At 45.3% G+C, this 16,079-nt stretch overlaps 1 protein-coding gene across 4 annotated transcripts in view; it reads right to left on the bottom strand.

The window, feature by feature from the left end:
• TTC21B (tetratricopeptide repeat domain 21B) overlaps positions 1 to 16,079 on the bottom strand; it is a 222,897-nt gene that overhangs the window by 114,027 nt on the left and 92,791 nt on the right. For all 4 annotated transcript variants that reach the window (XR_004539464.1, XR_004539465.1, XR_004539466.1 and 1 more), the window contains 4 exons: positions 15,701 to 15,925; positions 14,557 to 14,795; positions 14,070 to 14,142; positions 775 to 885 (listed from right to left, as the gene is read on the bottom strand). Coding sequence is in view for 1 of the 4 variants with exons in the window: in XM_033944656.1 (XP_033800547.1) it covers positions 775 to 885; positions 14,070 to 14,142; positions 14,557 to 14,795; positions 15,701 to 15,925 (648 nt within the window). In the remaining 3 variants the exon portion in view is untranslated. The remainder of the gene's footprint in view (positions 1 to 774; positions 886 to 14,069; positions 14,143 to 14,556; positions 14,796 to 15,700; positions 15,926 to 16,079) is intronic.

The raw sequence follows: 16,079 nt of genomic DNA, 5'->3' as shown, positions 1-16,079 counted from the left end.
AACAGGTATGTTTAGGGGCGAAACTGGCCTTAGGCATTACTAAGCACCACTAGCAGCAATTCTACAATGAACTTAGACACTGGAAATATAGGCCTTTAAAACCCTGGCCAATAATACTAGCACCTATGTTCATCATTAGGCATCGGTATTCGCGATTCTCTAAGTGGCACCTGAATGTGATTGACACATGACAGACACCATTTTTTCTAGGCGCCACTTATAGTATCAGCCCCTTAGTGCAGATGCACTTACCACTTCCTCTTGCGGAGACAGTAAGTGCACTCATGCTAACTGCACAAGTGAAAATGCATGGTAAGTATCAAATGTTAACTACAGTATATAGTCCATGCAAACGCTCAGTCCATAACCTGCCTAGTTTCTGCACTCTAATAATACAGCATGCAATTAAGAAAAAAAATTAGTGCACACTGTCCTGCCACTGTCATAACTGTCACCATACTCATTTGGTAACAGCAAATGCTAATTCATGTGTTAACTGCTTATCACATTTTAGTGCACATACCCATTATTTATTTATTTAGGTATTTATATACTGCCTATCAAAGTTATCTAGGCGGTTTACATCTTACGCTTCAAATTTCCAGATTATCTGGCTGCTAGCCTTCAGCTCAGCTTAGCTCTGTTTCTTGTTTAAGTATCTTGTCTAAAATATAGTCTGTGGGTAAAACAAGCAACAATAAGAGAGATCAACCATGCATGTCCTAGAACATAAGATTACATATGTTTAGATAAAATTATTTTCATCATAAATACCTTTGAGTAGCTGTGAGTTTTGATCAAAGCTTTTCCAATTTTAATTGCCAAAATGCTCTCTCGAGGATTCTTCTTTAAAGCTTGTTCATAAACTTCAATGGCTTTTTCTGGCTAGAAAGTAAATGTAGAAAAATTACTAATGAATATGAAAAACTGCAGCATCAGTGGCTAGATTTCTTTACCGTATTTCCCCACATATAGGCCGCCCCCATGTATAGGCCGCAAAAAAATGCCTATACGAGTTTAAAAATTGGTAGATAAGTTGCTCCATTTTAGTAGCCACGGCTTATCTACCAGTAATTGGGCGGCCTATACAGCATTTTAAAATCATCCCCCCGCCCTCCCTCCCTCCCCTAACCTCCCTCATTGGCGGCAACTGCCTCAAATCGCACTGACAGCGTTGCAGAGCAGGAGCGATCTTTGCATCTGCAGGCCGGCCCCACCCTGCTTCCTGTATGGCTTTGCTATCAGTTCTGAGGAAGCAGCGCGGGGCCGGCCTGCAGACGCAAAGATCGCTCCTGCTCTGCAATGCTGGTGGCGCGATTCGAGGAGGCCACCGCCAGCAAGGGAGGTAAGGGAGGGTGGGGGGATGATTTTAAAATGCCGTATAGGCCACCCCAGATATGCAAGCCACACCCACTGGGCTGGCTTGCAAAACCCATATATAGGTCACGGCCTATATATGGGGAAATATGGTATATACAAGCCAATAAAATTTTATAGTGATGCAAATGATAAATTAAATTAATATAGATTATTACACAAATAAGATGACCTACTGATCATTATGGGGGGCTTAAATGCAAAAGTAGGAAGTATATTTTGTCACAAGTCCAGCACTAATATTAGCCTTGTGCCAGTCAAAACACCTAAACACACGCACTTAAAGACTACCAGAGCTGATCAGTGCAGTATTGAAGCCTCTGTGTCAGAACTGAACTCTTACCCTGAATCAGAGTTAAGAGCAAGGGACTGAACAGGGTTCTATGCCAACTAAGAATAGAATGCATGATAAACAGCAATTGAATCCATGTAAAAAAAACACCTAAGAAACAGGGACTGGCCCCTTTAAGCTTTAACTTAATGAAATTGCTGGCAAAGAAGGAGAAGAGCTCAGGAGAGCTGAGTTTCAGCCCTCCCCCATGCAGAGTTGGGCGTGGCTCATGCACACATAGGCAAGCTCAAGACTGGGAGTTTCACTTAAAGAGAGAGAGCAGGCAGAGGTAACAGACTGAAAGCTTCTGAAGCATAACAGCTAGTGGACATTGATATGGTAGAGTCTGAGGAATCTTTGCTACTAGAACAAGGGGATTTACCTGAACCAATGGAAGTTATGGACATTTCTGAGCAGCCTGAAAGGGAAGCCATGGAAGTGAGTTGATTTTTGGTTTAAAAGTTTTTCCTTTCTGCTGTGCTGGGGAAGTACAGAGCATATGTGTGACTTTTTGAGCTTCAGTAAATGTCCATAAGCTGTAAAAACTTTGTATGCTATTGAGGCAAACTAGGAAGGTGTGCCTCAGGAAGTCTGAGGGTTGATTTTGAAATTTTTTCCTTTTTGAGGTTTATTTTTCTGTGTGCTGTGGCAGTTGAAGCACGGCCTGCAAATTTGTCAGGCTGGAAGAGTGGAAATCCTGAATCAAGGCAATCAAGAGACTGTTTGTTTGTTGGAGGTGGTGAAAACAAAAACAATGATGGAACTCAAAAAGGCTTCTACATAGTAAGATAATGGAATCAAAATAAAGAGTACTTCTGCTCACAGAAAAACTTAAAATGATTACTATATTTAAAAAAACCAGAGGGGAGTAACATGCACAGAGTAGCACTTAGAACACTACACAATAAAGGGTGTAACCTGTAAGGGGCAACAGCTACAACCTTAAACAAAGGCATAGAGAAACCCTGGAGAGCTGCCACAGTGGTAAAGAGCAACAACTTCTGTTAGCAAGCATCCAACCTATGCAATCAAAACAAAAAAAAGCCCTGGAGAACTACTGCAGTGGGAAAAAGCAGCAGCATCTATTGGCAGGGGCTGGGCATTGGCAAAGTTATCATTTGTCTGCAGTTCAAACTCCTCTTATTGACTTACTGCAGCTCCTCAGTATATCTCTTCTCTTATCTCTCTCTACACTCTGCCCCAAGAACTCTGTTGATCAGGCAAGTCTCTTGATGGTACCCTTCTCCTCTAAGTCCCTATCCCTTCTACCTTGCTGTGCTGTATGCTTGGAACAACCTGCCTGACTTGGTACATCAGGCACCATCTCTGGTGATATTCAAACCTAGGATGAAAGCCCACTTTTTTTTTAAACTGCGTTTAGGTCCTAACCCAACCAACTTGTAAAGCACCCATTTCTGCTGGTCATTCCCTCCATAGTCCCCCACCCTATCCGCCTCATCATTTCCCTTCTAATTCCCTACCTTAGCATCATATATAGAGTCACCCTTTTGTTCTGTTGTCTTGTCATAATTAGATTATAAGCTCTATGGGACAGGGACTATCTCTTGCGTATTTAATGTACAGCACTGCATGAGTCTGGTAGTGCTATAGAAATAACAAATTGTTGTTGTTGTTATACCATCGTTCTATAAAATACCTTTTTTTTACCATTATGATCAGACTAATAAGCTTACCGTATATGTAATGTAATGTAATTTATTTCTTATATACCGCTACATCCGTTAGGTTCTAAGCGGTTTACAGAAAATATACATTAAGATTAGAAATAAGAAAGGTACTTGAAAAATTCCCTTACTGTCCCGAAGGCTCACAATCTAACTAAAGTACCTGGAGGGTAATAGAGAAGTGAAAAGTAGAGTTAGAGGAAAAATAAAAATAAAATAAACATTTTAATAAGACAGCATTGATCTAAATACTTTGGAAGGTAGAAGAGAGGAGAGAAAGGAATAGAAGCAGAAGGGGGAGCCGTTGAACCGGAGAATTCTGGAGAAATTTAAATGATAGAAATAGAACAAAACAAAGACAAAAGGCAAAATAATAGATACGATTAAAGATAAATCATAAGCTGGAAAGAAAAATAAAATAAAACTTTGTCTTCAATCCACGGTTTCAGCGTCAGTGATGAAGTGGAGCAAGTAAGTTTAGGAGGAGCGATTGACGTTTCCAGAAAGGGCTTCTTCAGGGAAGAGACTTGGCAGACAGTCCCAGGATGCCTATGTCTCCTCCCCTGCGATGTTCTCCCATCCATGCATTCCCTCCCAGACACACTGCCCGTGCCCCAGCCGCTCCAAGGAGGCTGCCCCAGATGAGGCCCACGGTGAATGCAGGATTCTCTTCTCTGCGGGAAAGCCGCCCGGAGCCGACAGTCGATCTTCTTAGCGGATTGCATGGGGGGAAGAGTTCACACTCTTGGTAGGATCGGGTCTGTGTGCTCTCGGTGGTTGTGGCTGGTCTCGTTGCTGCTTAGGTGTAAAAGCAGTTGATCTCCACTGCTGCTGATATTTAAAAGCAGGCAGATTGATCTCTCCAATGGACTGCAGGGGGAGGAGTTCACATTCCTGGCAGGATCGGGTCTGTGGGCTCTTGGTGGTTGCGGTAGGTCTCGCTGCTGCTTGTATGTAAAAGCAGTTGTTTTTCTACTGCTGCTGATATTTAAAGCAGGTAGATTGATCTCTTATATACTCAAATACTGTATAAATCAATCCAAATATAAGTCGTGACCCCCTTCCCCCCCAAAAGGAGGAAAAAAAAAAAAAAAAAAAAAATGGTTGGCTCGAATATAAGTCGGGCGGCTTAATATTCAAGTGCCCTGCCCTGTCAGGCTCTGCACCTAGCCCCCTTCACTCCCTCCTCTGTCAGGCACTGCACCTAGCCCCCTTCCTTCCCTCCCTCCCCTGTCAAGCTCTGTACCCATCACCTTTCCTTCCCTCCATCCCGTCAGGCTCTGCATCCAGCACTTTTCCTTCCTTCCCCTGTCAGACTCTGCACCCTCCCTCCCAGGATCTTCCCCCTGTCCCCCTCCCTACCCTATCCTCATACCTCTGCCAATCCCTGGTGGAGGTGCAGTGGGCAGGAGCAAGTTTTCTGAACTCCTGCCCTGCTGCTAACCAGATGTGCAGATCCAGTTTCTTCGGTTGAGCGGCATGAAAAGAAGCACGATTTGGCACTGCTGCTTGGCACTGAGTAGATTCTTTATTGGCTCCCGCAAATTCTTGTGAGAATTCGCGGGAGCCAGTAAGGAAGCCACTCAGCGCTGAGCAGCAGCATCAAATCACGCTCCTGCTCATGCTGCTAGGCGGCCGACGAAACTCAATCTGCAGCAGTCAATTAGCAGCGGGGCAGGAGTTTGGAAAGCTTGCTCTTGCCTGCTGCACCTCCACCAGGGATCGGCAGAGGTACGAGGACAGGGCAGGGAGGGGGCAGAGCCTTGTGGCAGCAGCCTGCAAAATTCTGGAAGGGGGTGTTGGCTAGAATATAAATCAGGACCCCCATTTTTGGGCCAATTTTTTGGCCCAAAAATCCCGGTTTATATTCAAGTATATACAGTATTCATTTTAAGTACTGTTTTATGCTAAGATCTGACTCACAGCTATTTTCATAATATCATTCGCCATGTCTTAACTATATATGGACAGATTAAGCACAGTTACTTACTGTAACAGGTGTTATCCAGGGACAACAGGCAAATATTCTCTACATGTGGGTGACGTCATCTACGGAGCCCCGAGCGGACAGTCTCGCAAGCAAACTTGCTTGAAGATTTTCAAGCTTGTGAGTGTCCCGCGCATGCGCGTGTGCTTTCCCACCCGAGTCAGGGCATGCGTCTCCACAGCGTGGCCTCAGTTCAGAGAGCTAGCAAAGAAGCTAACCCAGGGAGGTGGGTGGGTTGTGAGAATATGTGCCTGCTGTCCCTGGATAACACCTGTTACGGTAAGTAACTGTGTTTTATCCCAGGACAAGCAGGCAGCATATTCTCTACATGTGGGTGACCTCCAAGCTAACCAAAAAGGGACGGTGGGAGAGTTGGCAATTTAGGAGAACAGATTACGCAAAACTGACTGGCCAAACTGGCCATCCCGCCTGGAAAAGGTATCCAGACAGTAGTGAGAGGTGAAGGTATGAACCAAGGACCAAGTGGCAGCCTTGAAGATATCCTCAACAGGCGTTGATCTGAGGAAAGCTACAGATGCTGCCATCGCTCTGACTTTATGCCCTGTGACCTGACCCTGCAGAGGGAGACTAGCCTGAGCATAGCAGAAAGAGATACAAGCAGCCAACCAGTTGGATAAGGTTCGCTTAGACATGGGACGCCCCAACCGATTCGTATCAAAATAAATGAAGAGTTGAGGAGCAGTCCGATCAGCCTGAAAACGTTGCAAGTAGAAAGCCAACGCATGCTTACAGTCCAAAGTGCGAAGCGCCACTTCTCCAGGGTGAGAATGAGGCTTAGGAAAAAATATTGGAAAAACAAAGGATTGGTTGAGATGGAAATCTGAAACCACCTTAGGCAAGAATTTAGGATGAGTACGAAGGACCACTTTATCATGATGAAAACGGTGAAAGGTGAATCCACAACCAAAGCTGACCCTGCGAGCAGACATGAGAGCAATAAGAAACACTACTTTCCAAGTTAGATACTTCAAATGAGCCCAGTCGATTGGCTCAAAGGGAGGCTTCATTAACTGAGCAAGGACAACATTGAGATCCCAAACCACCGGAGGAGATTTGAGTGAAGGATGAACAATGAAAAGACCCTTCATAAATTGGGAAACCACCAGATGCACATAGAGCGGTTTCCCATCAAGCGGCTGATGAAAAGCTGCAATGGCACTGAGGTGGACTCGAATAGATGTTGATTTGAGACCAGACCGAGTCAAGTGCAACAGATAGTCCAGTACAGAAGACAAGGAGGCAGAATACGGCTCCAGGTGCAGCGTAGCACACCAAGAGGAAAATCTGGTCCACTTCTGAGAATAACACTGCCTAGTGGAGCTTTTCCTAGAAGCTTCGAGAACATCCTGAACTGATTGAGAGAACTGGAACGAGGCAGTCAAATGACGAGGTACCAAGTTATCAAGTGCAGAGGCTGCAGGTTGGGATGAAGAAGAGAGCCTTGACTCTGAGAAAGCAGAGAAGGAAAAACTGGTAGAAGCAGAGACTCCCTGGCACTGAGTCGAAGCAGTAGGGAGAACCAGGGTTGTCTGGGCCACCGAGGAGCTTTCAGAATCATGGTGGCGTGGACGGACTTGAGCGCAACGAGAGTCTTCAGAATCAGAGGGAACAGAGGGAACGCATAGAGAAACAGGCCCATCCAGTCCAGAAGGAAAGCATCCGCCTCGAGTCGGTGAGGAGAATAAATCCTGGAGCAGAAATGAGGCAACTTGTGGTTGAGGGGGGATGCAAACAGATCCATTTGCAGGGTCCCCCACCGAGCAAACACCTGATGCAGAGTTGACGAATTGAGGGACCATTTGTGAGGTTGTAGAAGGCAACTCAGTTTGTCCGCCAAGCAATTCTGCTGGCCCTGAATGTAAACCGCTCTGAGAAATATGTTGTGACAGATCGCCCAATCCCAAATCCTCAGAGCTTCCCGGCAATGAGACAGGGAACACGTACCTCCCTGCTTCTTGACATAATACATGGCCACTTGGTTATCTGTCCGAACGAGAACATGGTCGCAAAGCAGATGATGGAAAGCCTTGAGAGCGTTGAAAATGGCATGAAACTCCAACAGATCGATGTGACAGCACCTCTCCTTGCTGGACCAAGGGAAGGGCCCTGGGTCTGGAGGCCGTCGAGATGAGCCCCCCCCCCCTAAGCGTAGGCAGACGAGTCTGTCATCAGGATCTTCTGCGGGGGGGGGGTCACGTGAAACAGAAAACCTCTAGAAAGAGTGGAAAAGAGCAACCACAAGATACTTCGTGAACACTCTCGGGGAAGACGCGAGTCCGAAGGGGAGAACACGATACTGAAGATGGAGATTCCCCACCCAAAATCTCAAGAACTGGCAATGAATTGGAATGTGAGTGTAGGTCTCTTTGAGATCCAGGGAGCATAACCAGTCCCCCTCGTCCATTAGGGGGTACAAAGTTGGAAGAGAGAGCATGCGTAACTTTTCCTTCACCAGACTTATGTTGAGAGCCCTTAGATCCAGAATGGGACACAAGTCCCCGGTCTTCTTGGGGACCAGAAAAAACCGGGAATAAAACCCCGAGTTCTGCTGGCACACAGGGACCTCCTCGACAGCCCGGAGGCAGAGGAGAGCCTGTGCCTCCCGAAGCAGAAGGGGAAGTTGCAAACCGTTAGAAGGAAACTCCTGTAGGGTCCGAACTAGAGGCACATGCCAGAAGTGAAGGAAGTACCCCTCCCGAATTATGGTGAGAACCCAGGAGTCGGATGTAATCAACTCCCATTTGTGATAAAAATGACGGAGCCGACCCACAATGAGGAGGGGGGAAGGCTGATGGACGAAAGGCACTGGTGTGCTCTGACAGGAATTGTCAAAAAGACGGCACCGGCTTGGCCGCCGCAGGCGTCTGAGGTTTAGAGGGACGCTGCTGCGGTCACCGAGGAGGTGGATGGGAGGTAGCCGGGGTGGACTTCTGCGGGTAGCGCCGCAGAGGAAGCTTATACGGCTTAGCAGGGGGTGCTCGCTCCTTAGGCCACACCAGGGAGGCGAAGGACTGCTCGTGTTCCAAAAGGCGCTTCGTAGCCACCTTGATCGAGTCATCAAAGAGCTCGTTCCCCACACAAGGAAGATTCACCAAATGATCCTGCAAATTGGGGTCCATGTCCATGATGCACAGCCAGGCCAAGCGATGCATCGCCACCGCAAGGCCATGACCCTAGATGACAGCTCAAAGGCGTCATATGTGGCCTGGAGCACATAGAGACGGATCTGGGACTGCACCTCCAGAAGTTGACGGAACTCCGGCTGACGGTGAGTGGGCAAGTCAGTAAGAAAAGACTGCAGGACTTTCAGACAGTGCTTGAGAAAGGAGGTGAAATTAAAGTAGTAATTAAGGACACGGTTCACCATCATTGAGTTCTGATAGAGACGGCGTCCGAATTTGTCCATCGTCCGTCCTTCCCTGCACGGAGGGACAGCTGCGCAGACCCTGGAAGGATTAGTTTCTTCAACAAAGATTCCATAACCAGGGACTGATGGGAAAGCTGCGCCTTCTCAAAGCCCTTACATGGGACCGTGCGATATTGAGATTCCATCTTGGAAGGAATGGCAGGAATGGCATAAGGTGTCTCTAAATTTCGGAAGAACATCTGCCTTAATACCTGATTCAGGGGAAGACGCAAAGACTCCCTAGGGGGATGGGGGAGCTCCAACTCATCCAAATATTCCTGGGTATACCGGGAATCAGACTGGAGATCCAGCTAAAGAGCCTTCCCCATGTCACAGACAAATCTCGTGAAGGAGGAGATCCGAGAAGAAGAAAGGACCTCGCGCGTCGAGCCGCCGAAAAGGAAGGGGATGCTTCCCTAGAATACAGAGCAGGCATGTCTGAGTCCCAAAAGAAGGACAATGAGGAAGTCCTGCTCCAATGCCCCGGGGGGGGGGGGGGGGGTCGAAGAGCGCCTATGCTGCATCATACTGGGAGAAGACCTCGGGGTTCAAGGAACTGGAGAAGAAATAAACCTTCCAGATGGCTTCGAGGGAGGGGTCCTCGACCTCGACATGCCGCGCTTCGGAGAAACAGACATTGAGGGCAGCCTTCGAGAACGAGACTGGTGTCTCGGCCGCACCAGTGCCTCGATGGGCCTCGAAGTGCGCGGAGCAGGAGACCTACCCCATCGAGGCGAGTCCCTCGGCACCTTAGAGGACGGGTACCTCGAGGACGAGGCAGACTTCGCCAGGTGCTTCGAACGAGACTCACGTGTCAGGGATCCCAGCCTTGAAGCAGCAGGGGAAGATTCACTGGAAGACAGCCGGCGAGACCTATCCCAAGGGGCCTCGGGTGGACGCTCAAGCTGGCCTGCCGAGAGCAGGGTCGAGGCAGGTGTAAGCTGGCTCAAGACTGAGGAGAGTTGAGTCTTCAGAATGGCCTTCAACATGTCCTCGAACATCGACACAAAGACCATTGGATCTGGTCGGACAGGTGCAGCAGTGTGCTCCAATGAGGGCGACCTTGAGGAAGAGTATTCCCGTTGTGTGGAGGCACGCTTGGAGGAAGGTCCACCGCACCCACCTGAGACCCCAGGGAAGGCTTCTTCGGTAGCACACCTGCGGGAGGAAACGGAGACTTACCCAAAGCCAAGGGTCTTGTCGGGGCAGCCACCAAGGCCTTGGTGGATGAGGGCGACTTCAACGAGGTTGAGGCCTTCGAGGCCGGGGTCGAAGTCGAGGCCACGCCGACCGAAGAGTCCATGGCCCCAAAAAGATCTAGGATCTTTGCCCGCCTTCTACGAAGTGCCCGCGGCTGGAGAGTAGCACAACGCAGGCAGGATTCAGTCCGGTGATCATCCCCCCAGACACTCAATGCACCAACGATGAGGGTCGGTAATAGAAATAACCCGACCACACCTAGTGCACTTTTTAAACCCAGTAACAAGCCAGGACATAAGGTCAAAAACATCGCCGCGGCCCAGTCGGACCTGGAGCCTCCGGGTCAACGACGAACGAGAGAAAAGTTGAAGATTTTTTTTTTTTAGAAGAAATGCACCGTACAGCGACTCATCCGATTAAAACAAAAAAAGGTGCTAGAGGCACTTAGCGATCACGCAGAGCAGAGGAACAGGGCTACTGGCTCCGCGGAAAACTAAGAACTGAGGCCACGCTGTGAAGACGCACGCCCTGACTCGGGCGGGAAGGCACACGCACGGGACACTCACAAGCTTGAAGATCTTCAAGTAAGTTTGCTTGCGAGGCTGTCCGCTCGAGGATCCCTAGATGGCGTCACCACATGTAAAGAATATGCTGCCTGCTTGTCCTGGGATAAATCTTGTTTTCTTGTTCTAGACTTGATACCTTTAACCACTTTTAATGACCCAATAAGGATAGAAGGATAGAGGAAATAAGGATAGAAGGATAGAGCACTTAAACACATTGATTAAATTCACAAAAAAAATCTTATTTAAATATAAAATTTGCAATACAGTACTTGAAACTGTGTTGAATTTACACACACCTTATTTTTCTGAAATACATCCAACTTGGAAGTTAAGACACTGGTGACTAGCACTTCATGAAGGCTCAATACAAAGCTTTGGCTATTTGGAGGGATTAAGAAAGATATTACTCAAAGCACTTCCAGAGTAACAGTATAAAGAAAAATCCTACATCACTTCTACAGTAGATTCCATTCCTTTTATGGGAACTACAAAAAGAAAAAAACATAAGTATTTTTCTGATAAAGGCTAATGCAGTGGGGAAAGGCAAATTTCAGGCTCCTTACAACTTTTCAAGTGTTCTACACATAAGCAATGTTGGGCACTAATGAGATTAACTTTACAACTGATTTTATTTTTAGGAACTACTGCTTCCTTCCAAAGCATAAACCCCCCCAAAAAAACCAAAATTAAAAGTAGCAAAACTGGTAAAGCTGGGATAGCTATTTCTTTATGGACCCAGAAGTTCTCTCCTGCTTTTACTTCTTCCAACTTTAGAGCCAAACTGAAATCTGTCATTATGAGCCTTCATTCACACAACATAGAGATTTTTTTCTCCGTATTTTATATATTTACTCCCTCAACCCCCCCCCCCACCACACAAACACATACATGCATTTTTTAAAATGTGTCATTATAGTGACAATCCAGGACTGGAGGAGAAATAGTCTGACACCTTTCAGAAATTAACCATGAGACTCTAATTGGCTACAAAGTGAAGTTGCTTACCTGTAACAAGGGTTCTCCACAGATAACAGAGGAATGCAGGCATACTCTATGGTGGTGCTTGTGTGCCAGTGCTCTCTTTCTATCTCAGAGAAGTCTAAATTTGACCTCTTTGAGCACCTGCTGGGGTTCCTGTGCTACCTCAGTTGCCCCTCCTTCCTCAGTCCATATCCAAAGATGTAATTAGAAGTTACACATTTTTTTGAAGTGATGAAGGCAGGGTGAGAGTGGCTGCACTCTCCTGTTGTCTACAAATAAGCAACTTTTCTTTCTCTTCAGGCATACTCCATGGTAAGTCCCAGGGAGAGAGCCACGTACATTTTGATTACTGGGGTGCTGCATCGAGTGGAGGAAATATAGTATGCATACTGTTGAGCAACCAAATGGGAAAAAGAATGCACAATTATGCTTGGTTGAACAATGCATCTTGGGCTAGTCCAGGCAAGTAATGCCTATTAGAAGTGTGTGCTGAAGCATATGTAGCTTCTTTGTAAATGTCTGCAATGGAAGCAGGTTTGAGGCTTATGACAGTGTTAGGCTAAAGTTGGTGTGCAGCTATGCACCCAGGTACATTTAGCCATGTAGGTGTATAGCAGATAGTACTGTCTGATGTCCAATTAGGCAGTGTTCAGTTGGAAGAAGGTCTATGGGCAGAAAGTATCAGCAGTAGTAAGGGCTTTAACAATAAGCAAGACACACTACTACTATTACTATTTATCATTTCTGTAGTGCTGAAAGGCATATGCAGCGCTGAACATTTAACATACAATAGACAGTCCCTGCTCAGAAGAGCTTACAACCTAATTTGGACAGACAGTACATTTAAGGATTGGGGAGAATCTGGTAGAGGAAATGATACAATGGATATGGGTATCTGACAGCAGTTAGTGGGAGCTAAGAGTTGAAAGCAGTTTTTAAAAAGTGGGTTTTTAGCTTGGATTTGAATACTACGTGAGACGGAGCATGACGTATTGATTTAGGCAGCCTGATATCAGCCTCCATGTTTAAAAAAACATAAGAGCCAATTTCTTCTGTACTTTCCAATCTTTCTTGAAAATTATGTAAAATGAATGATATGAAGGCAATTTGGCCCAGATTCTATAAACAGTGCCTAGCAGCACCTACATTATCCTATATAATAAAGAGCTAGCCGCGCATGCGCACTCCTATTTGCGTGTTCTGTGCGATCGCGTCAGAGGGAACATGCTACTGAGGCGAACAGCGGCCTGTGAGGTTCGCTACAGCTGGCCGCGAACCTCAGCAGGCTGTTTTAAATAGGAATGGCAGCGGTGACTGGAGGGAGGGGAAGAAGAAAAAGAAGGGCCATGGAGCAGGCAGGAAAGGGGGCTGTTCTGGTGGGAGGGTTGTGCTGAGTGCAGATAGCGGAGAGTTGGGCCAACCTCTCCTTCCTCACCGACGCCAAAGAAGTTGCAGGTCCCGCTCCCTGTCACGCTCTGAGCACTCACGATTGGCTGAAGGGTGTCGTGCCAGTGCTGCAGGTACAGGGGGATGCTTTTGTTGGAGAGGTGTGCTGGGGGGTAGACAGCTTTGCTCGGGGGGGAGAAGGGGGAAGACACAAGGGGGTCAGGGAGAGGGAAAGGGGGCTGCTTTGGGGGAAGGGGTATGCTGGAAGCAGACAGCTTAGCTCGGGGGGGGGGGGGGGCGGGGGAATGACACAAGGACACAGACACAAAGAATGACACACAGGGGGCCATTGAGACAGACAGAAAGGAAGACATTCAGGCAGCGTCCAAGGAGAGACAACCAGTGTCCAAGGAGAGAAAAACAAATAAACATAGACAGACAGACAGCGGCCAAGGGGAGAGAGAGAGAGAAAGAAAGAAAGAAAGAAAGACAGACACACACATCTATTCTAGCACCCGTTAATGTAACGGGCTTAAAGACTAGTAATAATAATAATAACTTTATTTTTCTATACCGCCATAGTCAGACGACTTCTAGGCGGTTCACATCGAAAGAAGGCTGGACATTCAGCGAATTACAAATGCATGAGGGGAATGTTACAGAAAAAAAGATTGTAGGGGAGGGAATGTAAGAAGGGTTGAAAGGGGGAGGGAAAGTGAGAGGGGTAGGAATTGCCTGAAGATTGCTTCGGGTTTGTAGAGGGAAAAAGCGTAGTGAGCGCGGTTTGGTCTGTTTAGGTGATGAATTTGTCAAAGAGTGGTTTTGACAGATTTTAGGCACCACTCAGCACGGTTGTCAATCAACCACTAGGTGCCATTTATAGAATCACATCTAATGACACCTAAGCGGATTTAAGTGTCACTAGGCGTCCTAAACAAAGGAGCTCCATTAGGCCAGCTTTTTACTCGCCTAATTTGGAAGCATCTATGTCAAATGCCTGATGCCTAATTCAACCACACCTATTCTCCGCCCTGTGACAATAGACAACATCAACACTAGTCAGAAACAACTCAAATGACTGATTTAGCAATTTCTAATTCTTAAGTTGCATAACCTTAAAAAAGCTTACCTCTCGGATATTCATGTAAGCATCACCAAGAAGAAGGTAAGTATGGGAGTTGGGTAACACTTCTACCAGCTCTCTAGAAATCAGGAAAAGAATAGAAGAAATGGTTGTATAAAGAAATGATTCTAGCTAATAAACCCCCTCTTTTACTAACACATAGCGCAGGTTTTAGTGCCAGCAGCAGCGGTAACTGCTCCGACACTCATCGGAATTCTATGAGCGTCAGAGCAGTTATTGCCACTGTCAGCGCTAAAACCCGCACTACGCTTTAGTAAAGGAGGGGGGAAAATGTGTTCTAAACTTCCAATAATGCTAGATCATCTGTACAGATTTTTTCAAAGTAAAAACATTTGGTCCAAATTTTTAAACAGCAATTTTGCCAAAACAAACAAAATTTAGAAATAAAATGACAAAATACTGTAATAACTGATGATCCTAAAAATACAATAAGAAAAACAAATTCAACAATTGTAACAGAAGAATGTTTTACCTATAACAACCAGCATAGAGTTTCTTCTCTTTTCTGTGTTGAAGATAAATATCTGCCATTTTTGCCTTGGCTTGAACAAAATAGGACTGCTCTGGTGTAATATTTTTCAGCATGTTTAAGGCCTGATCAGTATTACCCTGTGCCAGAGCTAGGTCTGCATTAGCTATCATAATTCGTAATTCTTCAGGTGTACCAGAAAACTCATTTATGGCGTCTTGTAATACTTTGGTTGCTTCATGCTATAAAAAAAATTTATATGGTATAAAATAAGGAATACAAGTTTCAAGTTTATTAAAAAAAAATTTATACTGCTTAATCAAATTTCTAGGTGGTGTACAATGCAAAAAATTCAATAAAAAATTAAAATTAGAAGTACTAAACAAGACCAGGGTAGGTTAATAAAACACATAACAAAACATATGAACTTACTTCACACAAATGGGAAAAAAGGGCTAGAACTACAATCTTTGAAGAAAAGAGCATAGTAAAAGAGGAAAAAACAATAGGTGAGGGTAAAAAGTGGTAAAGTTTAGTTTTGGTCCTTAAAAGGACAACAAACCTAAAAAATAGAATTACATTTCATCACTCTAAATTGACATAGTAGAGTGAATTAATGGATGAATATACTAACACGTAAGGAGAGTAAAGTCATTTCCCATACGTAAAGCTGTGCTTTGTCCTAAAAAAATGGCTTTTATAAAGTTACCTGTCCTACACGAGGGTAAGCCTATATGTGCATACTCTGTATGCATGTAACCTAGGACCGAGGAATAGTTAACAAGCATTTACTTTTGAAAATTCAAATGTATGAATGCATTTTAAGATTCAGAACAGCAGAAAACAAAGTAGACCTTAGGTAGCAGAACATGGCCATGCTGGACTGTTAATGATGTTCATCCGATTCACAGCTAAATAAAACTTTTGATATCTTCATTTGTAAGGTCTACTTTGTTTCCTACTATACTGGCTTTAATCCAGTAAGACCTTGTGCTCTACACAGCAAATATAAATATTTGGCACAGTGCAAACAATGAAAACCATGTGGGTACTTTTCACTGAAATCAGCAGATAAAACATTACCTCTAAATAAGGAAGCCTTTCAATCCATCTATAAATTCTATTAGTCAAATATATTGTATCATACCTGTTGTCCATTCATACAATGTGCATCAACGAGTTCCAAAAAAACAGATACACGATCACTTGCACTAATTTCAATTTTCTTCCCTTTAGATTTTGAGGACGTGCCAGTTCGTTTCATTCCAGGCAAGCTCATGGCCATCTGTAAGGTCTTAATAGCTTCTGATACTTCTCCCATTCTCTTCTGGGTCTGGGCTCTAATTAAGTGATATAAAGGATGTTCTCGTACCTGAAAGAGTAGTATGTTACTAAATATAATCTCAATATTCAAGTTCTAATATATACATTGCTTTTCACATACATGAAGCAATATACCTGGCCTGTTTTTCACTAGGTGAGCTCAAAAAAAGAATATTTAAAATAAGGATTATTAGAACAGCACA

This window comes from Geotrypetes seraphini, chromosome 5, assembly GCF_902459505.1.
Source record: "Geotrypetes seraphini chromosome 5, aGeoSer1.1, whole genome shotgun sequence".
NCBI lineage: Eukaryota > Metazoa > Chordata > Amphibia > Gymnophiona > Dermophiidae > Geotrypetes > Geotrypetes seraphini.
This window is presented reverse-complemented; position numbering and strand designations above follow the sequence as displayed.